Below are 27,325 nucleotides of genomic sequence, written 5' to 3' on the forward strand. Positions count from 1 at the left end.
ACTTTGAATGAACGACACACTGATCAATGATGCAGTCGGACACAAATGTAACGCGTTCAGAAGCTTTATTGAATGAACAGCAATGGCAGCACATTGAAAGACTGCTTCAGTATTGAGCTGTAAATCACGTGACTGCCGTGAATCCTGCCGGACGCTCAGATACGGCTCGTCTCGACTGGAGAAACATCAGCACTCGGAGCTCTTGAGGAACGAGGCCTCGTGATCAGCTCCGTCATGTCTTACTCTGCAGATGAAGCGATCCGCGCCTTCCCAGCGTGCTTTGCTGAGGCTCAGGACGCTGCTGCGGCTGTAGCGTCCGTCCCGCTCGCTCTCTGCGCTGGTCTGAACCCCCTCGGTGACCTCTGACCCGTCCAGCGTCCAGCTCACCGTCGCCCCCTGTGGAGAGTAAGAGCTGAGCAGGCAGAGCAGTGCGGCTGAGTCTCCAGAGATCTGCAGAGAAGAGGGCGGCAGCAGAGACACGGAGGGCTTCACTGCGGGACCAGCTGCACAAACACACACAAACAGACATGAACAACTGTAGAAATTATGATAATTTGACTTCAAATATAAGTTAAATTTTAAAATGATCCCCAGAATGATTTTGAAAAACATTGTCCAAGTAAATTAATGATTATATTGTGATGTTGTCATAAGAAAACAAATTTAAATGATCATTTCAATATTATTACAATATTCTGCTATACAGATGATCACAATCATAAACATCAGATTCAAATTTGATATTTTAAATAGTTTAAAAGACAAATTTTCAAAATGCTCTTCAACTAAGTTTCTTTTTGTCTGATGACCCCAACAAAATAATATTTTGACAAAAAACTCTTAATTGTTAAATTTACCAAGAATTACATAACAAATTATGTATATATCAAGAAATAATTGAATAGATTTTAAAGTACTGCAGTGAATACATGAAATGAACGACATGTTAGCAATAATGAGATTTTAAATTATTCATGTAAAATTAAAAATTAAACAATATGAAATTATAAAATTTAAATAATGACATGAATGAAAAAATATATTCATATGATTTTTTCAGAAGTTACAGAATTTTTTAATCTCAATCTATTTTTTTAAAACATTGTCCACATGAAAAATGATTAATATACTGTGATTTCTTCATAAGATTTGGAAAACAAATTTACATAATTTCAGTATTAATTATATATATATATATATATATATTAAAATTCTTCATATATTTTTTGATATTCACAATCAATCATAATTTTCAGCAGTTTCAATTATACATTTTTTAAATTCTGTTAAGACACTTACAACAATAATCATCAGTCAACTTAATAATTTAAACGACTGATTTTTAAAATGCTCATTAACTAAATTTGTCTTTGTCTGATGATGACGCTTACACAATTATATTTATTTTGTCTGTATTATTAAACTTTGGTGTCATGACTTTAAAAACTCTTAATTGTTAAATTTACCATTAATTATAGACAGAATTATATATATCAAGAAATAATTGAATATATCATAAAATACTGCCATCCATACATTAAAATACAATCAAATGTGACCAATAATAAGTTAAATTATTCATGTAAAATGAAAAATAACATTTTTCTAATCAATGAATATGAATCTTTTTAACAAATGTTTGCTGAAATAATCAAAAAACAAAATAAAACTAATTAATTAAAATATCATACATTTTTTTTAGATAATATAAGGAATACTTACTTCTGATCACCAGTTCAGTTCCTCCACCGAAAGTGTACCACAGTGCTTCATTCTAGTGAAAGCGTCGTACAAAAACCTCCGTCACACTCAAATGAACACAAACTCCAGCAGAGAAAGAGACGAACGACACTCACACACACTGATATGAGACTCAACAGCAGATCTTCTCAACATTAACATGATTGAGCTGAAAAGAGACACTAAATGATTTCTTTTACAGAAATACTTTTTATTGCATGAAGGATGAAATCATTTGTTTCATAGTCAGTCCTAAAATGCATTGATCACATTTACAAATGTGTGATTTTAACTCTGCTAATTCTATTTACCTGCTTTATAATGAAATCTTTAGCAAGATTTAGATGGTCATTCTCTATTGGATGACCTTTGACCTGTTCTACAGTATCATGATGATATCAAATCTGCAGCACAGGTATTAAATGCTCTCAGCATCAAAGTCTGAATGAAACTGATCATTAAAACAGTGTTTAGAGGGAGAAAATCCACCCAAAATAACATGAAGTAAATCAGGAGTGTCTGTTTCTGAAAATGATCAATAGAAATTTATTAGCAAAGATACTAAATGACAAAACAGTGTTTCTGCTGTCTTCAGGTAAATGATCTGGAGTGTGTTTGCATATTGATCAGATGCTTCAGTGCTCTGAGAGTGTTTATAGTGCTGTGAGTTTAACACTTCATCACTGACACACACAACAATCTTCATCAACATGACCTTCATCATCATCTTCATCTGGACTCTCACAGCGTTTGCTCAAGGTTTGTGGAGCACAAGTTTGAGATCAATTCATTTCTTCAAGTATATTGTCAAAGTTTTGAGCTGATTTTCTTCTTGTTGTGTGTTTCAGAGTGTAGAGGACAGATCACCGTCACTCAGAGTCCCTCAATGACAGCAGCTCAACCAGGACAAACTGTGAACATCAACTGTAAAACCACAGATGTGCTTAATGGAGATCATTTATTCTGGTACTTACAGAAGCCTGGAGAAGCTCCTAATATCCTGATTCGTCATGTAAAATATCGCCACTACGCTGCAACTCCATCTAGATTCAGTGGCAGTGGATCTAACAATGATTTCACTCTGACTATCAGTGGAGTCCAGACTGAAGATGCTGGACATTATTACTGTCTTGGTAGCCACTGGATCAATGGCTATGTGTTCACACAGTGATAAAGAGTCGTACAAAAACCTCCGTCAGTCAGAGTCACAGTGACTGAACTGATACTGCAGCTGCTCACACACTTTCACACAAACTCAATAGTGCAGAAACGACTCAATATGATCTTATTGAACATCACTTTTGTTGAGCTGAATCAGTTTTTAAACTTTTTGATTGTGATTTTTTAGAAGTCATATGTCTCCTGTTATCCTATTACATCCTTTATGTAGAAATTCAGTCACTTTTGATCTTCACTTCAGTGGATATTTTTACATTCTTCACCACATTTTTTGATTTTCTGCATTTATGATTTATCCTTATTCTTCTTTCTAAACTGAATCATCATCATCATCATAAACATGTTCTGCTTGATCAGTTTAATAAGTCTATTGATTTATTAAGTTCATCCCTCATAAAGCAGATATTATCAGCATCATATAAACACATTCCTCAATTTCAGAGCAGATCATAATGAATATAATTGATATAAATATCTATGTATGGAAGAATTAACAATGATATAAAATTTAATTTTAAAATTAAAGACCAGATTACCCAACAGCTGTTGTCCACCATCAAAAACATGTCACCATATATTTTTACATTTATTTTATAAAGATTCATAAAAGTGAAGATGTTTCTATCATGTGTGACGCGACTCACAATCAAACTCAGTTGATTCAGTGATTGACAGAGACTCGTGTGTGATGATCCTCATGTCTGTTCAGAAACTGTAGGAACACACATGGATTTGGTGTAAATTTGGGGATTAACAGTGACGTTTCAATCCAACTACAGTAAAAAATATCCTCAGAGTCTCACAGCAGATATTCAGATTAATGTAGTTGATCTTGTAGATGTATTCAGAAATTGAATGATTGAATGCTGCTCCAGCTGTACAGACCGTCCTTCTCCAGGAGCCCGGCGCTGCTCTCCTGAGACCTGCTGCTCCCGTCCACCTTCAGCTCAGGCTCCAGTCTGACGGGAAGCCCTTGTTGGCCACACACACCAGTGTTATTATAAGGGAAAATCACATGAAGTTGTTTTTAATTGTAATATTTCTCATTTCTGCTCTGCTGTAAGTGACTGTGACACAATTGAGAGGAAACAGCTTTGAATTTGATTTTTCTGCTCAAACACCATCACACACACTCAACAACAGACACTCATAATCCTACAAATATAAAGAGAAAGTTTTCTTTTGATCATGTAAATCAAAACATTTTCACAAAATCTCAACAAATTCAGCTGTTTGCTTGTTCACGTTCCCTTTCAAAGGCCACAAGCTGCGCTTAATACAGCGCTATGGGAACGTCTTTAGTCGTGACCAGCTGTGAATATTTGTAAAACAAGGTCAATGAAATATTTATAGCCTTGCGTGACGTCATTGGAATGCGTCGTAAGCGAGGCTATAATTAGATGTGCCACAGGTGCATTGGAAGGTCTTTTGTCTTCAGAGACCATACTGTGAAGTGTGTGTGAAGCAGCTCTGCTCAAACTCTTTCCTTCCTTCATTACTTTGTTAGGAGTTAAATTTGACAGGCAGTGCGCAGAACTTTCTCTCCCCTTGTTCCTTTTTCAACTCTGTCTGACAAGTGAAGTGAACAAACATATATTATATTTAAGAGAAAGTCATGGCTGAACAAAGCAAACGGTGTGTGTCTCCGTGTTCGCGTTCCATCTCCGAGTCGGACACACACCAGTATTGTTTTGTTTGTTTGGGGAAGAGCATTCTGCCCTTGCGTTGTAACAGGGCGAGGGGTAGCACCCATAATGTGATCGTGGGGCTCGCGTGGCGATCTGGCTGAGGAGCGAGAGACGGGTTCATTCTTATTGCTCTCTCACTCTCTCTCCGGATCGCGATGTCCTTTTACCGGGACTGAAGCGTGTCTCGGCGCTTCTTCGGCTCGGGCAGAGGACACTGAAGTGTTTTCCGTTGGAATGGAATGGAATGTGAGTTTGTCCGTCTCTGAGCGTTACTCCCGTGATGATAAAGCGAAAGGGAACTGCTCTGGGCGGTCATTCATGCAGTGAAACACAAGCAGACCCCAAAACATTTCTCCTCTGGGAAGGAAGGTATATATATATATATATATATTCTTTCCTCCTCTGGGAAGGGAGGTTATTCAACTGCGATTCTTTTGGGGGAAAAAAACCTTTATTGATATAAAGTAATTTTTACTGAAGTCTTTGTGTTTCCTTAAACTTGTTCACAATCTACTGAAGCGTTTGCATAGAGAGTGTGTTTTACATGAGCGACACACACTTCAGTGCTCTGCATGTGTTTATAACTGTCAAACATGATCAACAACTGTTTTTCACTAGAACTGAACCTACAACCAACAAAAATGACTTTCAGCACCATATTGATCTGGACGCTGGCAGTATTATGTCGAGGTTTGTGTCAGTCAAGATTACATACATTATTTACTTGTTATTTTTATGTGTGTTGTGAAGATATATGGTTGTAAAAGTGTTTGTGATTTCTAATCTTTCTCTCTTGTCAGAATCTGTTGGTCAGGTGACAGTGACTCAAACTCCCTCAGAGCTGCTCTCTCAAACTGGACAATCGGTCACTGTGACCTGTAAATTTAACAGTGATGTGAACTGCTGTCACAATGGACACCATTTTCTTAGCTGGTACTTAAAAAAACCTGGAGAAGCTCCTAAACTCCTGATTTATGGAGCAATTAGTCAGCGGTCGGGGATTCCATCTAGATTCAGTGGCAGTAGATCATCTGGGAGAGATTTCACTCTGACCATCAGAGGAGTCCAGAATGAAGATGCTGGACATTATTACTGTATGAGTGACCACTACATCAACAGTAAAGATGTGTTCACACAGTGATAAAGAGTCGTACAAAAACCTCCGTCAGTCAGAGTCACAGTGACTGAACTGATACTGCAGCTGCTCAAAGGAGGATCTGAAACAACATCGTCACACAAACATCTGAAATAAAATCATCTAAATTAATCTGCCACTCTTAATAATTATAGAGGTCAGAAAGAGATTTTGTGCTCTTATAGATCAGTCACACATTTGAGATCTGAGTGATTTCAGTTGCCGCCTTTTATAAATAATAGATGTTAATTTTCATAATTCTCCATGGTTATTTGATTTGAGTATCTCATCCTAACATGTCATTTTTACTGCAGACAGTAAGAGTTTTATATTAGACTGCTATTTTAAAGTGATAGTTCACCCAAAAATGAAAATTACCCCATGATTTACTCACCCTCAAGCCATCCTAGGTGTATATGACATTCTTCTTTCAGATGAATACAGTCGGAGTTATATTAAATAATGTCCAGGCTAATCCATGCTTTATAATGGGAGTAGATGGTGGGTCAAATTCTAAAGACAGAAAAAATGCACCCATCCGTTATAAAAGAAGTCCACACGACTCCGGGGGGTTAATAAAGGCCTTCTGAAGCGAAGCGATGCGTTTGTGTAAGAAAAACATCCATATTTAAAACTTTATAAACTGTAATCTCTAGCTTCCGCTAGCTGTCATACGCACGTTCACGAGAGAGTGGCGTCCCAGCTTATGATGAAGGACAGAGGGAGCCACAGGACAACAAATCCTCTCAGATCTCTTTTTGAAAGTCTGTAAATGATTCAACAGATTGACCTGTAGTATAAAAAATGCATATAGGCCTAAATTCATTATAGTTTCATAAAGTTTAATTAAGCCCAATATAATTACTTTGCAAAAAAAAAAAAAAACTGTAATCTGTAAAATACTTACAGATCATTCATTTTTATATTAATATTCATTTTATACTATTGAAAACATATTTGTCAAGTTTCCAGACGTGACTGAATGTATTGCCGTTCAACTGAAGGAAAGAGACAATATTATCTGTCTATTTTAATATAGTACATAGAATAATACTTCCATAAAGAGATACTTAAAGACTCATATTTTATTTGAAAAGACACATGGCCATTGCTGTATCGTCTACTACACGATTAAAAGCTGTAAAGATCCCAATAACAATTCAAGCTGCAAGTTAATCCTATTATGCTAGAGGATGTACATGTGCATTAAAGCTGTCTAAAGACCAAATGTTTGTCTTACATTGACCATATAACCTGTTACTTCCAATTTGTTGGGCACTATATTAGGCAATCTGTATGTATCCTTTGGCTCAACCAATGACTTTAGGCCAGGACTACAGTACCTGTTTGTGACTTTGGGTGGCGCAATTACATATAGTGCTATAATATATAGTGTATAACCGTTTAAATACACACTGGAGCCCCATCGAATAAACTTCCTGTTTATCAGTGGTGTGTCTGTCTGTTCACACCGCCCTCTAGTGGCACAGTGATGTAGTGCAAGATGACATGAATAAAACTGTTGAAGGGTTTCTGTCATCAGTACAGCTGTGATCACCTGCGGTCTCGTACCTGCAGCCGAATTACAGTCGAGCTGATGATCACTAAAGCACTTTTGCTCATGTGATTTTGCTTAAATGATGATAAGTTTTGTCTACATTTAATTTTAACACAGTGTTTTTTTCACATGTGGTTTGAATTGTTCTAAATTTTATGCTACATTTTTAAAGTTCACACTTATTTGATGTTGTGATTGACAGGATGAGATGAACGAGCTCCTCCTGAACCTTCATTTAGAGCCTCATTTAAATACAGAATGAGTTCATTTGCATATTGATCAGATGCTTCAGTGCTCTGAGAGTGTTTATAGTGCTGTGAGTTTAACACTTCATCACTGACACACACAACAATCTTCATCAACATGACCTTCATCATCATCTTCATCTGGACTCTCACAGCGTTTGCTCAAGGTTTGTGGAGCACAAGTTTGAGATGAATTCATTTCTTCAAGTATATTGTCAAAGTTTTGAGTTGATTTTCTTCTTGTTGTGTGTTTCAGAGTGTAGAGGACAGATCACCGTCACTCAGAGTCCCTCAATGACAGCAGCTCAACCAGGACAAACTGTGAACATCAACTGTAAAACCACAGATGTGCTTAATGGAGATCATTTATTCTGGTACTTACAGAAGCCTGGAGAAGCTCCTAATATCCTGATTCGTCATGTAAAAAATCGCTACTACGCTGCAACTCCATCTAGATTCAGTGGCAGTGGATCTAACAATGATTTCACTCTGACTATCAGTGGAGTCCAGACTGAAGATGCTGGACATTATTACTGTCTTGGTAGCCACTGGATCAATGGCTGGATGTTCACACAGTGATAAAGAGTCGTACAAAAACCTCCGTCAGTCAGAGTCACAGTGACTGAACTGATACTGCAGCTGCTCACACACTTTCACACACACTCAATAGTGCAGAAACAACTCAATATGAACTTACTGAACATCACTTTTGTTGAGCTGAATCAGTTTTTAAACTTTTTGATTGTGATTTTTTAGAAGTCATATGTCTCCTGTTATCCTATTACATCCTTTATGTAGAAATTCAGTCACTTTTGATCTTCACTTCAGTTGATATTTTTCCATTCTTCACCACATTTTTTGATTTTCTGCATTTATGATTTATCCTTATTCTTCTTTCTAAACTGAATCATCATCATCATCATAAACATGTTATGCTTGATCAGTTTAATAAGTCTATTGATTTATTAAGTTCATCCCTCATAAAGCAGATATTATCAGCATCATATAAAGATATTCCTCAATTTCAGAGCAGATCATAATGAATATAATTGATATAAATATCTATGAAGAATTAACAATGATATAAAAATTAATTTTAAAATTAAAGACCAGATTACCCAACAGCTGTTGTCCACCATCAAAAACATGTCACCATATATTTTACGTTTATTTTATGAAGATTCATAAAAGTGAAGATGTTTCTATCATGTGTGACGCGACTCACAATCAAACTCAGTTGATTCAGTGATTGACAGAGACTCGTGTGTGATGATCCTCATGTCTGTTCAGAAACTGCAGGAACACACATGGATTTGGTATAAATTTGGGGATTAACAGTGACGTTTCAATCCAACTACAGTAAAAAATATTCTCAGAGTCTCACAGCAGATATTCAGATTAATATAATAAAGTTGATCTTGTAGATGTTTTCAGAATTGAATGATGCAATTTTATGAAAAAGACTGATGATTTACTAGATGTTCACTTCAGTAACTGTATTTTGTGTCTGTTAATGAGTGACTGTCTTCAGGTAAATGATCTGGAGTGTGTTTGCATATTGATCAGATGCTTCAGTGCTCTGAGAGTGTTTATAGTGCTGTGAGTTTAACACTTCATCACTGACACACACAACAATCTTCATCAACATGACCTTCATCATCATCTTCATCTGGACTCTCACAGCGTTTGCTCAAGGTTTGTGGAGCACAAGTTTGATATCAATTCATTTCTTCAAGTATATTGTCAAAGTTTTGAGTTGATTTTCTTCTTGTTGTGTGTTTCAGAGTGTAGAGGACAGATCACCGTCACTCAGAGTCCCTCAATGACAGCAGCTCAACCAGGACAAACTGTGAACATCAACTGTAAAACCAGCAGAGATGTGTACAGATGGAGTAGTTATGATCATTTATCTTGGTACTTACAGAAACCTGGAGAAGCTCCTAAACTCCTGATTTATTGGGCCAACTGCCTCCAGTCAGGAACTCCATCTAGATTCAGTGGCAGTGGATCTAACAGTGATTTCACTCTGACCATCAGTGGAGTCCAGACTGAAGATGCTGGACATTATTACTGTCAGAGTTTCCACTACATCAACAGTAACAGGGTGTTCACACAGTGATAAAGAGTCGTACAAAAACCTCCGTCAGTCAGAGTCACAGTGACTGAACTGATACTGCAGCTGCTCACACACTTTCACACACACTCAACAGTGCAGAAACACAAATATGATCTTAATATCAGCTTTGTTGAGCTTCATCAGTATTTCTTAAGATAATTAGAAAATCTTTTGATGTTATCATCATTTTTAGATCATTTATGGTTTATTTATCCTCATTTCCACTCTCTCAATATTTTAAAGTCATTGATATTTTTGATCATGTACTTTTATTATTTTTTCTTCCTAATCTTAGTTATACAGTAAAGAGCTGAGGAACTGAAGCTGTCGATCACACAGCGTGAGTTTATCTGGACACTTCCTGAAACTCCTGTTATAATCAGTGACGCTCTTACACTACACAATGAATCTCTTACTGTATTTACATCGTGTTTTCATTGTTAGTTATGGTGAAAGCATTTCTTGAGTGCAGAAATGTTGTTTCAATGACGAGATCACTGCATTCACTCCATCAACAGACTGTCTGTCATCTGCTCAGTTTCTCATCACTGCAACCTTCCCTGTGATGGAATAGATCTAAATATAAGGCAATAATCAACACTTTTCACCATTCGTTAATTTAGACAGCTGTAATAGTAAAAATGTAGTGATAGTATTCGAGAAGTTTCCATATGAAACAATCAGAGCACTAAAATCAGGGAGGAAATAGACATTTATTTCTAAATTTTGACAATTATTTGATGTAAAAATCATATTAACATTATAAGTGCATCTCAGGAAACATTATAAAATAATAATAAATCAGTTGATGAAGCGACTCAGACGCCTGCAGTGAAATCTGTTCATCTAGGAAACACATTTACCATGTCGTGTAAAACCAGTCCTGACGTCTATCAGAGTTGGGATCATCAACCTCTATCCTGGTTCAGTGATAAAGAGTGAAAAACCTCCGTCAGTCAGAGTCACAGTGATTTGTGCTAGAAACACTGAATAAGTTCATTCACAAATATGAGGCTGCAGCAGATGAGAAGATTTTAAGTCAATAACATAATTTTAGAGCTTTCAGACGACTATTATTATTAGAGGTCCAAACACTGAAGGTGTCATCCTAGACCATTTGTCTATTTAACCCCAAATTTTTCTATGTATCATCTAGATACCCTGAAGACATCAAACAAGTTATCGACAGAATTTGGATTCATCAGATTGTTGAGAAGATATAGTTTTATAAGTGTATTGAGCATGGCTAAATGAACTATCTTCTAAACGGTTTGACTAATTAAAATCCTTTTGATAACTTTTGTCATTAGTGTCTATAGATGACATGCAAAATTTCGTGTGAATCAGTCAAGTGGTTTAGGAGATCGAAAAAAGTTTTTATCAACTCAAAATGGCCGACGAACTACAATATGTTGTACTAATGTTGTCCACTAGAGGGAACCACAGGATAAGAAATCTATTTTTTCTATCAGTTTCCATCAGTTTGAATGTTTGAATCCAAAATTCACAGAGCTTCATATACATGGACAACAAGACTTTCTGAGTAAACATGATGAGTTTCAGGAACTTTTTTTTTTAAAAATCAGTCATTTATATGAATGGGATTCAGAGATGAAGGCCACAATACTAATGCTGTCCACCAGAGGGAGCCACAGGACAACAAATCCTTTCAGATCTCTTTTTGAAAGTCTGTAAATGGTTCAATAGATTGACTTGTAGTATAAAATAATGCATATAGGCCTAAATTCATTATAGTTTCATAAAGTTTAATAAAGCTAAACTAATATAATTAGTTCGCAAAAAAAAACTATAATCTCCAAAATACTTACAGATCATTCATTTTTATAATAATATTCATTTTATACTATTGAAAACATTTGTCAAGTTGCCAGATGTGACTGAATGTATTGCCGTCCAGTTGAAGGAAAGAGACAATATTATTTGTCTATTTTAATATACATATTATAATACATATTAGACATATTAGAATAATACTTCCATGAAGAGATTCTTAAAGACTCATATTTTATTTTAAAAGACACATGGCCATTGTATAACTGTATCGTTTACTACACGATTAAAAGCTGTAAAGATCCCAATAACAATTCAAGCTACAAGTTAATCCTATTATGCTAGAGGATGTACATGTGCATTAAAGCTGTCTAAAGACCAAGAGTTTGTCTTACATTGGACATATAACCTGTTACATCCAATCTGTAGGGCACTATATTAGGCAACCTGTATGTATCCTTTGGCTCAACCAATGACTTTAGGCCAGGACTACAGTACCTGTTTGTCACTTTGGGTGGCGCAATTACTTATAGTGCTATAATATATAGTGTTTAACTGTTTAAATACACACTGGAGCCCCATCGAATAAATTTCCTGTTCATCAGTGGTGTGTCTGTCTGTTCACACCGCCCTCTAGTGGCACAGTGATGTAGTGCAAGATTACATGAATGAAACTGTTGAAGGGTTTCTGTCATCAGTACAGCTGTGATCACCTGCGGTCTCGTACCTGCAGCCGAATTACAGTCGAGCTGATGATCACTAAAGCACTTTTGCTCATGTGATTTTGCTTAGATGATGATAAGTTTCATCAACATTTAATTTTCACTGTTTTTTTCACATGTGGTTTGAATTGTTCTAAATTTTATGCTACATTTTTAAAGTTTACACTTACTGGTATGTCATGATTACATGATACATATTTGATGTTGTGATTGACAGGATGAGATGAACGAGCTCCTCCTGAACCTTCATTTAGAGCCTCATTTAAATACAGAATGAGTTCATTTGCATATTGATCAGATGCTTCAGTGCTCTGAGAGTGTTTATAGTGCTGTGAGTTTAACACTTCATCACTGACACACACAACAATCTTCATCGACATGACCTTCATCATCATCTTCATCTGGACTCTCACAGCGTTTGCTCAAGGTTTGTGGAGCACAAGTTTGAGATGAATTCATTTCTTCAAGTATATTGTCAAAGTTTTGAGTTGATTTTCTTCTTGTTGTGTGTTTCAGAGTGTAGAGGACAGATCACCGTCACTCAGAGTCCCTCAATGACAGCAGCTCAACCAGGACAAACTGTGAACATCAACTGTAAAACCAGCAGAGATGTGCATTACAATAGAGATTGGAGCTATTATGTTTTGTCCTGGTACTTACAGAAACCAGGAGAAGCTCCTAAACTCCTGATTTATGCATCAAGCAGCCGTCAGTCAGGAACTCCATCTAGATTCAGTGGCAGTGGATCTAACAGTGATTTCACTCTGACCATCAGTGGAGTCCAGACTGAAGATGCTGGACATTATTACTGTCAGAGTGCACACTACATCAACAGTAACTGGGTGTTCACACAGTGATAAAGAGTCGTACAAAAACCTCCGTCAGTCAGAGTCACAGTGACTGAACTGATACTGCAGCTGCTCACACACTTTCACACACTACTGACACACAGAGGACAAACACAGGAACTACACATGTGCTCAAAACTGACTTATGACCGAAATCAGCTCTATTAGACTGTGATCTGTCCTGTGACAGATGGGTTTTGCTCAAATATGCTCAGAATCTGAGAAAACAGAGTGTGTAAATTGATATGAAATCAAACTAACAATAATGGTGCCATATGTTGTTTTGTTTTTGTACATTAAACTACACTAAAGTCATGGTGTATCAGTAACATAAAGATGTTTATCAAGCAGCTCCTTCATCTAAAGCTGTTTATAAATGTATTACTCATAACTCATTTCTCATGAGCAGAAGTGAAAGTGTTCCAGTTCAGAGCGTTGAACCAATCAAAGAGTGAAACTGTGAGTTTGAGGTGAAAATCACATTTGCATTGGCAGGTTTAGTGATTGTGATCCTCTCAGAATAGAACAGCTCCGTCTCCAGTGACCATGTTCAAACCCCAAGAGCTTCATTTGACATTTACTGCTAAATGCAGCTGTTCTCAACTATTACAATCAATCAAAAGCAGCTGAAACTTTAGTGCAGGACTTTGAATGAACGACACACTGATCAATGATGCAGTCGGACACAAATGTAACGCGTTCAGAAGCTTTATTGAATGAACAGCAATGGCAGCACATTGAAAGACTGCTTCAGTATTGAGCTGTAAATCACGTGACTGCCGTGAATCCTGCCGGACGCTCAGATACGGCTCGTCTCTACTGGAGAAACATCAGCACTCGGAGCTCTTGAGGAACGAGGCCTCGTGATCAGCTCCGTCATGTCTTACTCTGCAGACGAAGCGATCCGCGCCTTCCCAGCGTGCTTTGCTGAGGCTCAGGACGCTGCTGCGGCTGTAGCGTCCGTCCCGCTCGCTCTCTGCGCTGGTCTGAACCCCCTCGGTGACCTCTGACCCGTCCAGCGTCCAGCTCACCGTCGCCCCCTGTGGAGAGTAAGAGCTGAGCAGGCAGAGCAGTGCAGCTGAGTCTCCAGAGATCTGCAGAGAAGAGGGCGGCAGCAGAGACACGGAGGGCTTCACTGCGGGACCAGCTGCACAAACACACACAAACACAGTCTTCAGCGCACAGTTTATCAAATATTTACATCTGCAGCTACAATCTTCACTGGAACAGACATAAAAAATCACAAGCATTTCATCTTTACAGTAACTCCACATCACTGCTTTCATTCATAAACCAAAAACATCTTGAATTACATTTGAAAATATTCTCAGTGAAATCAATATTCACTACTAAATGTATCATGTATTTCTCAATGTAAATCAGTTCTCTAAAGCAGACATGATATACAGCAATTCTTATAGTATTTGATCTTTTCTGAGTAAAATACAGTTTAACCTCAAACTGATTTTAAAAGCATTTTTCACAATTAAATATTTATAGTGAGAAAAATCTTAAATGATCATTTCATTATTTTTTTTTAATAAATATTCTTAAGACACAATCATAAATATCAGCAAATTTAGGTTCAAATTATGAACTTTTTCTTTTGTCTGATGACAAAGCATACAAAACTATAATTATTTTGTTCATGTTATGAAACTTAAATTACAATAAAACTTAATCAGCCTTAATTTACCAAGAATAATGGACAAAATTATGTATATTCAGAAATAATTGAATATGTCAGAAAATACTGCAATATTTAAGAAAGAAAATGAATGTTAGCAAATAATAATATCAGAAGTTACTCATGTAACACACGAAAAACAGTATTTAAAAACAATTATGAAATATGAACTGAAATGGAAAAAGATAAACATAATGAAATATCACTGAATATAAAATGTATTTGTAAAATAGCAGACAAATTTAAAAAAAATAATGAAACAACTACATTTACCATGACATTTAGCAATTAATAGATATTTTTTTCACTTTAACATATTTTTAATTTTACATTTATGTTGTCAAATGCTTGCTTATAGCCTAAAAATAAATCATTTTGAGCATTTTTAGAGAATTTTAGAGACTTACTGATGGTCAGTTTAGTTCCTCCACCGAAAGTCCACCACAGTGCTTCATTCTAGTGAAAGCGTCGTACAAAAACCTCCGTCACACTCAAATGAACACAAACTCCAGCAGAGAAAGAGACGAACGACACTCACACACACTGATATGAGACTCAACAGCAGATCTTCTCAACATCAACATGATTGAGCTGAAAAGAGACACTAAATATTCATCTTTTAAAGAAATACTTGTTATTGCATGAAAATTCATTCATCACAATCACAAACAAGCATGATTTAAACTCTGCTAATTCTAATTACCTGCTTTATAATGAAATCTTCAGCAATATTTAGATGGTCATTCCCTATTGGATGACCTTTGACCTGTTATAAAGTATCATGATGATATCAAATCTGCAGCACAGGTATTAAATGCTCTCAGCATCAAAGTCTGAATGAAACTGATCATTAAAACAGTGTTTAGAGGGAGAAGATCCACCCAAAATAACATGAAGTAAATCATGAGTGTCTGTTTCTGAAAATGATCAATAGAAATTTATTAGCAAAGATACTAAATGACAAAACAGTGTTTCTGCTGTCTTCAGGTAAATGATCTGGAGTGTGTTTGCATATTGATCAGATGCTTCAGTGCTCTGAGAGTGTTTATAGTGCTGTGAGTTTAACACTTCATCACTGACACACACAACAATCTTCATCAACATGACCTTCATCATCATCTTCATCTGGACTCTCACAGCGTTTGCTCAAGGTTTGTGGAGCACAAGTTTGATATCAATTCATTTCTTCAAGTATATTGTCAAAGTTTTGAGTTGATTTTCTTCTTGTTGTGTGTTTCAGAGTGTAGAGGACAGATCACCGTCACTCAGAGTCCCTCAATGACAGCAGCTCAACCAGGACAAACTGTGAACATCAACTGTAAATCCAGCAGAGATGTGTTCAGTGCTTCTTGGTCAATATACGCTCTCAGCTGGTACTTACAAAAACCTGGAGAAGCTCCTAAACTCCTGATTTATTTTGCAAACACCCTCCAGTCAGGAACTCCATCTAGATTCAGTGGCAGTGGATCTAACAGTGATTTCACTCTGACCATCAGTGGAGTCCAGACTGAAGATGCTGGACATTATTACTGTATGAGTTACCATTGCACAAGAGAGTATGATGGTACTTGTAGGAGTGATGTAGCATTCACACAGTGATAAAGAGTCGTACAAAAACCTCCGTCAGTCAGAGTCACAGTGACTGAACTGATACTGCAGCTGCTCACACACTTTCACACACTACTGACACACAGAGGACAAACACAGGAACTACACATGTGCTCAAAACTGACTTATGAGTGTCCACAGTCCAGCACAAATAAATAAAATAAAAATGTGATAATGTCCACCTCCATCAGCATCATCATCAAAAACAAGAGTATATAAGTGAAGTGAATTGTGATTTTTCTTGCTCAGTGACAAGCTGAGAAAGGAAATGATTTTAGGAACTAAACCTGTAATGAGGTTATTTAAATGGACACAATACCTGGCCAACATATATATGTGGGTCCCACATGGTCTAAGCTTGGGCTACATGGGTACCAAGTGGTCAAGGTCCTAAAATGGGGGCCACTTGGGTCAAGTAGGTCCCACATGGACAAAAACAGATGGGCTCCATATGCGGGTCCTAATGGGAAATGAGTGCATGGGCCCCAAATGGGCAACACAAATGGGTCAGACATGGGCAAACACAATCAGTCCAATCCCAGCCAACATGTCATTGTGGGTCCCATGTGGGTTTTTGATGAGCTGTCACTTGTCACAGCTACACATGGGCCCTGTGTATGTCACCCTCATGATGGGTCCATAGTGGCCCATTTAGATGTTTAATATATGGGCCCACTTGGGTCTCAAATGGCTGCTAATAATGGGACCACACAAAAACCTTATCACACTGGACTCACAAATGGCCCTATATTATGTTCTTTTTTTCTCTTTCTTTTTTTTTCCTTTCTTTTTTTTTTTTTTTTTTTTTTTTTGACCAAGCAACAACAAAAAAAAGTTAATTTGCAGGTTCCACTTCTATATAATTTTGAGATTTTTTCCGCTATTTTCGTCTTCCATGTTTAAAATCTACACCGTGTCCACGTCACAGGTCGTGACTTGGCGGTGCACTATAACCACTTCGATGATGCGTCGGTGTCTCATAATTATTAATGAGACTGAGTTTTCTTATCCTATGAGAAGACACCGTCTCTTAATTATTCAGGACACCACGTGATTCTTTCAAATGACAGACATGTCAAACTGTTAGATCGCGCAGTAGATGAGAGAGGCGTTCATGGGTCTAAAGTGTTTGTTTTTGTGGTGTCAAAGTTCAGGTGTGCTGCATGTAATAGTAATTTGCAGTGTGCATTTGTTGGAAGCTTTTTTTTATGCTTTTAATGAGAGCGAAATAAAACTGTCTGAATCAGAAGCTGTTGCTGTGTTGAAATGAAAATAATGTCATTTATTACTCACCCTCATGCCGTTCCACACCCGTAATACCTTCGTTCATCTTCGGAACGCAAATTAAGATATTTTTGATGAAATCCGATGGCTCGGTGAGGCCTCCATAGCCAGCAATGACATTTCCTCTCTAAAGATCCATTAATGTACTAAAAACATATTTAAATCAGTTCATGTGAGTACAGTGGTTCAATATTAATATTATAAAGCGACGAGAATATTTTTGGTGCGCCAAAAAAAACAAAATAACAATTTATTTAGTGATGGCCGATTTCAAAACACTGCTTCAGGAAGATTCGGAGCGTTATGAATCAGCGTATCGAATCAGCGGTTCGGAACGGTTCGGTTCGAAGCGGTTACTGTCAGAGTTACCACTGCAGAACAAGTGGTCGTTATTGTGCGGGTGACTATGTGTTCACACAGTGATAAAGAGTCGTACAAAAACCTCCGTCAGTCAGAGTCACAGTGACTGAACTGATACTGCAGCTGCTCACACACTTTCACACACACTCAACTGTGAAGATTTTCATGGATATTAAATTAAACATAAAGCTTTCATTTCATTTTTTTACATGCTAAATTCTTTAATCTTACATTCTTTATCTTCTATTTTTCTAACACTGTATCGGTGAGGTTCATAATTTGTCCGCATGTTCTTGTTTCATCATGTATCTGCAGGTGTTTTCATGCTCCACTGAGTGAAGTTTATTTATGAAATATGAGCTAAAGCCCTGATCCAATGAAAGACCTGAAACAAAAATGACATATAGAAGGACACTAAGACATAATGTTATTTTATGTATTTTATTTATTGACTGAATTTTAATAAAATCACACATCTAGTCTTGCATGAAAGGCAGAAAGCAGAGCAGATGCAGATGAAGCGACTGAAGCTGATGTGGAGAATGAATGAGTCCCTCATGTGCTGCAGAGAAACACACTGTTGGTCTCCATGTGAGACATGAGTGAGAAGAGCAGCAGATCTCCTCTGAACACTGCCGTCTCCTCACACAGGCTGGCCGCTCCGTGTGTCCTCACAGTGTCTCACTGAGACGCTCTCCATCCACTCCTGCTGCTGCTCCAGCTGTACAGACCGTCCTTCTCCAGGAGCCCAGCGCTGCTCTCCTGAGACCTGCTGCTCCCGTCCACCTTCAGCTCAGGCTCCAGTCTGACGGGAAGCCCTTGTTGGCCACACACACCAGTGTCGCTGTGTTCAGAGAGGAGATCTCTGCACTGGAGGGCGGCGGGACGCTCACTTTAGGAGGAGTGACGGCTGAGAGAAGCACAGAGAAATCAGAGCCTCTCGATCCTATTGCGAAGGTCAAGACTCCCAGCTCTTTCAGTGAGGACGCTGCTGCATCAACACTGTCAAATGACCTTCCTCCGCTGAGCAGAATCAGTATCTGTGACGCACCGATCATCTGTCTGCTGCCGCTGGAGGGAGTAAATTCTTCGTCTCTGATGTACTGGAGAGCTGCCCCCATATTGAGGGTCTCCCTCCTTTGTGTGTCATTCGACTAACAGCATTAAGAATGTCTTCCTTTGTTGCATGTGAGTTTAGATAGAATTGGACCTCTACATCTCTGCTGAACTGGACCAGAGAAACACGATCTCTGTTCTCGTCTACTTCCAGACTCTACAATTCTTTCAACAAACTTTTTCATTGCAGGGAACCCATTCCTAGTGCCATCAGAGTCATCCAGCAGGAAGACAATATTTCTATTCAGTCTGAGATGCTCAGCTGAGAAACAAACATTCACGTGTCAGATGAGGGACATTGTAAGCAATAATTTCACTGCATTAAAGCATCAGCTGTCATTGAGCATCAGTTACAAACAAGAATCTGCTGAGAAAGACGCATTCAAGGCCATTTCCCCCAAAGAGTAAAAAAAAAGCAATTGTGAGAAAAATATTATTAAAATAAACTTTATTTTTTAGGCTAGGAAAGTCGTAATAAATAAATTTAATTTTAAAATGATCATTTGATGATTTACTTACTGCCAACATTCAGTTTGGTGCCGCTGCCGAAAGTGAACCAGAGTGAAACAAACTAATAGAGCAACTGAACAAAAACCTCCTGAACGCTTCAATAACTGAACTTCACACAGATGAACTGAGTCTCACAACAATCACATCAACTCACTGCAGAAATTCACTGACTTCACCTGCTTTATGAAGATCATCATTACTGAATTACTAACTGAATTCATAAAAGTGAAGATGTTTCTATCATGTGTGACGCGACTCACAATCAAACTCAGTTGATTCAGTGATTGACAGAGACTCGTGTGTGATGATCCTCATGTCTGTTCAGAAACTGCAGGAACACACATGGATTTGGTGTCGAATTTGGGGATTAACAGTGACGTTTCAATCCAACTACAGTAAAAAATATTCTCAGAGTCTCACAGCAGATATTCAGATTAATATACTGAAGTTGATCTTGTAGATGTATTCAGAATTTAATTGAATGATAAAATTTGAACACTTTGGCTATTAGAAGATTGAATGACATGAAAAAGACTGATTTTTACTAGATGTTTTCACTTTAATTGATTGTATTTTGTGTCTGTTAATGAGTGACTGTCTTCAGGTAAATGATCTGGAGTGTGTTTGCATATTGATCAGATGCTTCAGTGCTCTGAGAGTGTTTATAGTGCTGTGAGTTTAACACTTCATCACTGACACACACAACAATCTTCATCAACATGACCTTCATCATCATCTTCATCTGGACTCTCACAGCGTTTGCTCAAGGTTTGTGGAGCACAAGCTTGAGATCAATTCATTTCTTCAAGTATATTGTCAAAGTTTTGAGTTGATTTTCTTCTTGTTGTGTGTTTCAGAGTGTAGAGGACAGATCACCGTCACTCAGAGTCCCTCAATGACAGCAGCTCAACCAGGACAAACTGTGAACATCAACTGTAAAACCAGCAGTAATGTGTATTATCAAAGTTCTTATGGACATTTTTTAGCCTGGTACTTACACAAACCTGGAGAAGCTCCTAAACTCCTGATTTATTATGCAAGCACCCTCCAGTCAGGAACTCCATCTAGATTCAGTGGCAGTGGATCTAACAGTGATTTCACTCTGACCATCAGTGGAGTCCAGACTGAAGATGCTGGACATTATTACTGTCAGAGTTACCACTATATCAACAGTAAAAATGTGTTCACACAGTGATAAAGAGTCGTACAAAAACCTCCGTCAGTCAGAGTCACAGTGACTGAACTGATACTGCAGCTGCTCAAAGGAGGATCTGAAACAACATCATCACACAAACATCTGAAATAAAATCATCTAAATTAAGCTGTTTCTCTGAATAATCACAGAGGTCAGAAGTCAAAGTATTAGTCGAGAGAAACAACTAGACAAAAAGTCCATCAATGGCTCTATCAGACTCACTTATATTGTTTTATTCTTATTATTATTTGTGTCTTTTCTTCTCTTATACTTTGAAATTGTTCTGTTTGTGAGATTTTGTGCTTTTATAGATCAGTTACATGACTGAGATCTGAGTGATTTCAGTTTGTCCTACTTACCGCTTATTATCAATAACACTTTCATTTTCATAATATTCAAGAGTGAAAAAATCCAATCATGAAGCAATAAAGGTACAGAAATATCTATAAACTAAGGAATTACTAAATGTTAATTTATGGTGTAAAATTGTGTTTTCAGAGCCTTCAAGCACTGTCACATCTTCAACTTAACCTGTGACCTCTGAGATGACCTCTGACCTCTGCCAATACAGAGTTTGACATGATGCTTCTGTCACTCATACGCAGCTCAATTATCATAATTAACAGAGAACCTGGAGATTCAGACAAATGAAGGATGCAAAGGACTTTCTTGTGAAAGAAAAAAAAAACTTATGTATGTATGAATTCTCCTCTCCCTTCACAACTGTCACAATCATTTTAATTTATGTTTTTCCTTAACCAAACTTCAAAAACATAAGGACAGATCCATTCAGCGCAGCTGATGACAATTGATGATTTTCTTCTTATTGTGATTCAGAGTGTAGAGGACAGATCACCATCACTGTTTTTTACAAAATATTTCTGTTTTACAAATATTCAAATCCTCACAGAAGGACTGAGATCAAAGTTTATAGTTCAGATTAGAGGTCTTCACGGGTCCAAAAATTCATACCCGAACCTGAAGAGACCCGTAAATGTGCTACACGGAACCGACCCGGGCCCGACTATTATTTTGAAAGTTGGACCCGGACCCGTGCAAAACCGAGAAATGCCATAAATGTACTACCCGGACCCGTCTATTATTTGAAAGCTGGACCCGAACCCGGCCGGGAAGACACAGACCCGACTGGACCCGATCGGCACATAGGTCTATTCCACAGCAAATTGCTATTAATAAGTCAATAAAAAGGTTGCGAAAATAAAACGTTTTGTCTTACCTAATGTTAGTAGCCTTCTCCCTTGTACCTGACTGTGATGCACTTGCCAAGAAAGTTCATCCGTTATTCCTCTCTTGCCGATTGAAATGCTTAATCCACTCAATATTCCAGCTTTAAAAGTCCACTTGCTGTCACGATGACAAATGCGACTTTGCAGTTCTGCGTTTTGTTGTATCTCGAGTCAACTCATATAATAAAATAACTTCAACTGTTTGCCCTTTTGAACTATAATAACGATTGCTTGTTCAGTGACATGGCCGCTGACGTTAGCATTACTTATGTGTGATTATTTCTGTGCTTTCTGAGCCGAGTCTGACCAAAACTTTAGATATAACAAGATGGTTCATTCATAATATTATTATAAAAATAGGAGAAAGAAAGTGCGCTCGCATGAGACTGCACATGCGCGTTAGCTGGAGCAACCTGAAACAAGCTTTTAAACGCATTTTGAGCGTCATAGAAAACATTCATGTGATAGTTCATCTCAGATTTTGTTAATGATTTGAAATATTTAAATGCGAGTGTGCAAGGCTTCAAGCAGTTTTTGAGACTGGAAGTTTGTTTGCACACAATAGGAATAGGAAAACTCGATGATCACAGTTCGCTTGCTTTAACTCCGCCCGCTCTGCTTCTGATGGCTAGAGTCGCTCGTGTTTTTTTCACCTTATTTCCCGGCTCATACTTTGCAAATTACAAAAAAAACGCTGACTGACTCCCAACATGGCCAAGTGATCTCCGAATCAGATCGGCTCGGGTATACACACAATGATAAACAGACCCGGGAACCCAAGTAATACATTGGGACCCGACCCGGACCCGTCTGACCATTTAAAATATAGACCCAAATCCATACGGGTCCCGGGTCGGGTCCCGGGTCCTCGGGTCTCGGGTCCTCTTTGTAGACCTCTAGTTCAGATATAACGGTAGAGATTAAAATAGAGCAAATCACAAGTTACTTTTGAAAGTAACTTGATGCTTCAAATAACGATTGTATCGATTAAATTGTTACACCAGTAGATGGAGACAAGAGACTGTTAAAAATGCATTCGTCACTGAATCATTCAAGAGATTCGTTCAAAAATGCTGATTCATCCAGTAATGAAACAAGTGAAGTATTTATGAGAATCATTTCATTCAAAACCATTTTTTTAAAAAAAAATAATTCAAAATAATACAAAGTCTTAAATTCATATTTTGTAAGAACCTCTAGTAGGCTACATTGCATGTTATTTTGTTTAGTTGTCTGTTCAGAATGGTGGAAGAATTTCTATTTTAAACAAAAGAAGATTGTGATTCTCAATATATCTAGAATCGTGTCGCTCTAATCAAACATTGATTTATTCAGGAATGTGTTGATCAGCAATATATTCGTTTGGAACCATTTCAACTGGACCGAAAACAAAGTAACTTCTCTTAATACTGAGTCTAAAGAATAAATTACTCATTAGTAACTTTTTGTTTACTGAACTATTGTATGAAAGTCATATCACATTCTCAGTCGTGCTGTTGATCTGACATTCACACTAAACAGAGCTCTTGCTCATTATACTGCTTTATGAGGATTATATTAACATATGAACTCATGAAATGTTTTGTGAAGTCTCAATGAAACCACATTAAACCAACTTAAACCTGTCACTCCTGAAGCGTTTGCATAGAGAGTGTGTTTTACATGAGCGACACACACTTCAGTGCTCTGCATGTGTTTATAACTCTGTCAAACATCAAACATGATCAACAACTGTTTTTCACTAGAACTGAACCTACAACCAACAAAAATGACTTTCAGCACCATATTGATCTGGACGCTGGCAGTATTATGTCGAGGTTTGTGTCAGTAAAGATTACATACATTATTTACTTGTTATTTTTATGTGTGTTGTGAAGATATATGGTTGTAAAAGTGTTTGTAATTTCTAATCTTTCTCTCTTGTCAGAATCTGTTGGTCAGGTGACAGTGACTCAAACTCCCTCAGAGCTGCTCTCTCAAACTGGACAATCAGTCACTGTGACCTGTAAATTTAGCAGAGATCCAGGCTGTTGCTGTAGTGGCAAACAGTGTCTTAGCTGGTACTTACAGAAACCTGGAGAAGCTCCTAAACTCCTGATTTATGGAATAAGCTACCTCCAGTCAGGAACTCCATCTAGATTCAGTGGCAGTGGATCTAACAGTGATTTCACTCTGACCATCAGTGGAGTCCAGACTGAAGATGCTGGACATTATTACTGTCAGAGTTACCACTACATCAACAGTAAAAATGTGTTCACACAGTGATAAAAAGTCGTACAAAAACCTCCGTCAGTCAGAGTCACAGTGACTGAACTGATACTGCAGCTGCTCACACACTTTCACACACTACTGACACACAGAGGACAAACACAGGAACTACACATGTGCTCAAAACTGACTTATGAGTGAAATCAGCTCTATTAGACTGTGATCTGTCCTGTGACAGACGGGTTTGACTCTAATATGCTCAGATTCAGAGAAACCAGAGTGTATAAATTCATATAAAATCAACAAACAATAATGTCACCATATGTTGTTGTTTTTAAACATTAAAGTCATGGTGTATCAGTAACATAAAGATGTTTCTCAAGCAGCTCCTTCATCTAAAGCTGTTTATAAATGTATTACTCATAACTCATTTCTCATGAGCAGAAGTGAAAGTGTTCCAGTTCAGAGCGCTGAACCAATCAAAGAGTGAAACTGTGAGTTTGAGGTGAAAATCACATTTGCATTGGCAGGTTTAGTGATTGTGATCCTCTCAGAATAGAGCAGCTCCGTCTCCAGTGACCATGTTCAAACCCCAAGAGCTTCATTTGACATTTACTGCTAAATGCAGCTGTTCTCAACTATTACAATCAATCAAAAGCAGCTGAAACTTTAGTGCAGGACTTTGAATGAACGACACACTGATCAATGATGCAGTCGGACACAAATGTAACGCGTTCAGAAGCTTTATTGAATGAACAGCAATGGCAGCACATTGAAAGACTGCTCAGATACGGCTCGTCTTGACTGGAGAAACATCAGCACTCGGAGCTCTTGAGGAACGAGGCCTCCTGATCAGCTCCGTCATGTCTTACTCTGCAGACGAAGCGATCCGCGCCTTCCCAGCGTGCTTTGCTGAGGCTCAGGACGCTGCTGCGGCTGTAGCGTCCGTCCCGCTCGCTCTCTGCGCTGGTCTGAACCCCCTCGGTGACCTCTGACCCGTCCAGCGTCCAGCTCACCGTCGCCCCCTGTGGAGAGTAAGAGCTGAGCAGGCAGAGCAGTGCGGCTGAGTCTCCAGAGATCTGCAGAGAAGAGGGCGGCAGCAGAGACACGGAGGGCTTCACTGCGGGACCAGCTGCACAAACACACACAAACAGACATGAACAACTGTAGAAATTATGATAATTTGACTTCAAATATAAGTTAAATTTTAAAATGATCCCCAGAATGATTTTGAAAAACATTGTCCAAGTAAATTAATGATTATATTGTGATGTCGTTATAAGAAAACAAATTTAAATGATCATTTCAATATTATTAAAATATTCTGCTATACAGACGATCACAATCATAAACATCAGATTCAAATTTGATATTTTAAATAGTTTAAAAGACAAATTTTCAAAATGCTCTTCAACTAAGTTTCTTTTTGTCTGATGACCCCAACAAAATAATATTTTGTCAAAATATTTTGACAAAAAACTCTTAATTGTTAAATTTACCAAGAATTACATAAAAAATTATGTATATATATAAAGAAATAATTGAATAGATTTTAAAGTACTGCAGTGAATACATGAAATGAACGAAATGTTAGCAATAATAAGATTTTAAATTATTCATGTAAAATTAAAAATTATATTTAAAAACAATATGAAATTATAAAATTTAAATAATGACATGAATGAAAAAATATATTCATATGATTTTTTTCAGAAGTTACAGAATTTTTTAATCTTAATCTATTTTTTTAAAACATTGCCCACATGAAAAATGATTAATATACTGTGATTTCTTCATAAGATTTGGAAAACAAATTTCCATAATTTCAGTATTAATTATATATATATTTTAAAATTCTTCATATATTTTTTGATACTCACAATCAATCATACTTTTCAGCAGTTTCAATTATACATTTTTTTCTGTTAAGACACTTACAACAATAATCATCAGTAAACTCAATAATTTAAACGACTGATTTTTAAAATGCTCATTAACTAAATTTGTCTTTGTCTGATGATGACGCTTACACAATTATATTTATTTTGTCTGTATTATTAAACTTTGGTGTCATGACTTTAAAAACTCTTAATTGTTAAATTTACCATTAATTATAGACAGAATTATATACATCAAGAAATAATTGAATATATCATAAAATACTGCCATCCATACATTAAAATACAATCAAATGTGACCAATAATAAGTTAAATTATTCATGTAAAATGAAAAATAACATTTTTCTAATAAATGAATATGAATCTTTTTAAGAAATGCTTGCTGAAATAATCAAAAAACAAAATAAAACTAATTAATTAAAATATCATACATTTTTTTTTAGATAATTTAAGGAATACTTACTTCTGATCACCAGTTCAGTTCCTCCACCGAAAGTCCACCACAGTGCTTCATTTTAGTGAAAGTGTCGTACAAAAACCTCCGTCACACTCAAATGAACACAAACTCCAGCAGAGAAAGAGACGAACGACACTCACACACACTGATATGAGACTCAACAGCAGATCTTCTCAACATTAAATAATGATTATTGGACTGAAGTGACTTTCACAGAAACAGCCTCATCATCTCTAAATGTCTCTTGATGCATGAAAACTATTAAATCTAAATAAATAATATAATCAGAAAGACTCTGTACTGATCATCACACATCTTAATTGTGAGTTTCTAAATGATCGTGTATTTCTCAAAGCATTTTTAGCAAGTTTTGTTGACCTGTGACCTCTGGAATGACCTTTGACCTCTCATGGAGTTCACAGAGAAATACTCTGTCATTTGATTCATCAGAAACCTGTAGTCTGAACCAGAGACTGAATGAACAGAAATGATTTATAAACTTGTACAGAAGTGAAAACACACGTCTGTTGGATCATGAGAATAAAACACATTTAAAGCCTCAAAACTGATCAGTTTCATCTGCATGTGCTCATTTTCACGTGTGTTTTACTCCAGCAGGGTTTTTCTCAGAGAGTCACTTTGCATCGGCTCATGCTTCAGCGCTCCGAGTGTTTATAGCGTTCAGACTCAAACACTTTATAACACACTGCTGTTTACCACGGTACAAAACCA

General features: G+C 37.2%; 1 protein-coding gene, 7 long non-coding RNA genes and 2 gene segments (V, D, J or C); 6 read left to right on the forward strand and 4 right to left on the reverse strand.

Annotated features, from left to right (window-relative positions):
* Window positions 1-48: 48 nt before the first annotated feature.
* On the reverse strand, window positions 49-27,031 carry LOC127506491 (Ig lambda-3 chain C region-like). The segment is given in 3 exon segments: window positions 49-503; window positions 1,723-1,774; window positions 26,972-27,031. Coding segments are annotated over 3 exon segments (429 nt in total).
* On the forward strand, window positions 2,003-9,627 carry LOC127506081 (uncharacterized). 4 transcript variants are annotated; one of them, XR_007927884.1, is made up of 4 exons: window positions 2,014-2,499; window positions 2,589-3,697; window positions 9,077-9,240; window positions 9,330-9,627. It is a non-coding gene; the product is annotated as an uncharacterized LOC127506081 (long non-coding RNA). The 4 variants fall into 4 exon arrangements; XR_007927885.1 differs by lacking the exon at window positions 2,589-3,697 and having other exon boundaries at window positions 2,003-2,499; window positions 7,802-9,240; XR_007927882.1 differs by lacking the exons at window positions 2,014-2,499; window positions 2,589-3,697 and adding an exon at window positions 7,475-7,712 and having other exon boundaries at window positions 7,802-9,240.
* Window positions 5,027-5,931, forward strand: LOC127506090 (uncharacterized). Its single transcript, XR_007927899.1, has 2 exons — window positions 5,027-5,297; window positions 5,408-5,931. It is a non-coding gene; the product is annotated as an uncharacterized LOC127506090 (long non-coding RNA).
* LOC127506101 (uncharacterized) lies at window positions 9,693-10,478 on the forward strand. The gene is made up of 2 exons (XR_007927910.1): window positions 9,693-10,001; window positions 10,106-10,478. It is a non-coding gene; the product is annotated as an uncharacterized LOC127506101 (long non-coding RNA).
* LOC127506094 (uncharacterized) lies at window positions 11,725-17,129 on the forward strand. Its single transcript, XR_007927902.1, has 2 exons — window positions 11,725-12,601; window positions 15,950-17,129. It is a non-coding gene; the product is annotated as an uncharacterized LOC127506094 (long non-coding RNA).
* On the reverse strand, window positions 13,941-15,798 carry LOC127506087 (uncharacterized). Its single transcript, XR_007927897.1, has 3 exons — window positions 15,413-15,798; window positions 15,117-15,300; window positions 13,941-14,169 (listed from the first exon to the last, which is right to left on the reverse strand). It is a non-coding gene; the product is annotated as an uncharacterized LOC127506087 (long non-coding RNA).
* Window positions 18,389-19,841, reverse strand: zgc:153659 (uncharacterized protein LOC751695 homolog). The gene is given in 3 exon segments (XM_051882212.1): window positions 18,389-18,752; window positions 18,755-19,339; window positions 19,597-19,841. Coding segments are annotated over 2 exon segments (438 nt in total). The 5' UTR covers window positions 19,083-19,339; window positions 19,597-19,841; the 3' UTR covers window positions 18,389-18,642.
* Window positions 20,186-24,607, forward strand: LOC127506077 (Ig kappa chain V region 3547-like). The segment is given in 3 exon segments: window positions 20,186-20,355; window positions 20,445-20,541; window positions 24,048-24,607. Coding segments are annotated over 3 exon segments (393 nt in total).
* On the forward strand, window positions 20,919-24,039 carry LOC127506082 (uncharacterized). Its single transcript, XR_007927886.1, has 3 exons — window positions 20,919-20,933; window positions 21,281-23,846; window positions 23,957-24,039. It is a non-coding gene; the product is annotated as an uncharacterized LOC127506082 (long non-coding RNA).
* On the reverse strand, window positions 25,259-26,965 carry LOC127506079 (uncharacterized). Its single transcript, XR_007927881.1, has 2 exons — window positions 26,600-26,965; window positions 25,259-25,369 (listed from the first exon to the last, which is right to left on the reverse strand). It is a non-coding gene; the product is annotated as an uncharacterized LOC127506079 (long non-coding RNA).
* Window positions 27,032-27,325: the final 294 nt, after the last annotated feature.

Source organism: Ctenopharyngodon idella, chromosome 23, assembly GCF_019924925.1.
Source record: "Ctenopharyngodon idella isolate HZGC_01 chromosome 23, HZGC01, whole genome shotgun sequence".
Classification (NCBI taxonomy): Eukaryota; Metazoa; Chordata; class Actinopteri; order Cypriniformes; family Xenocyprididae; genus Ctenopharyngodon; species Ctenopharyngodon idella.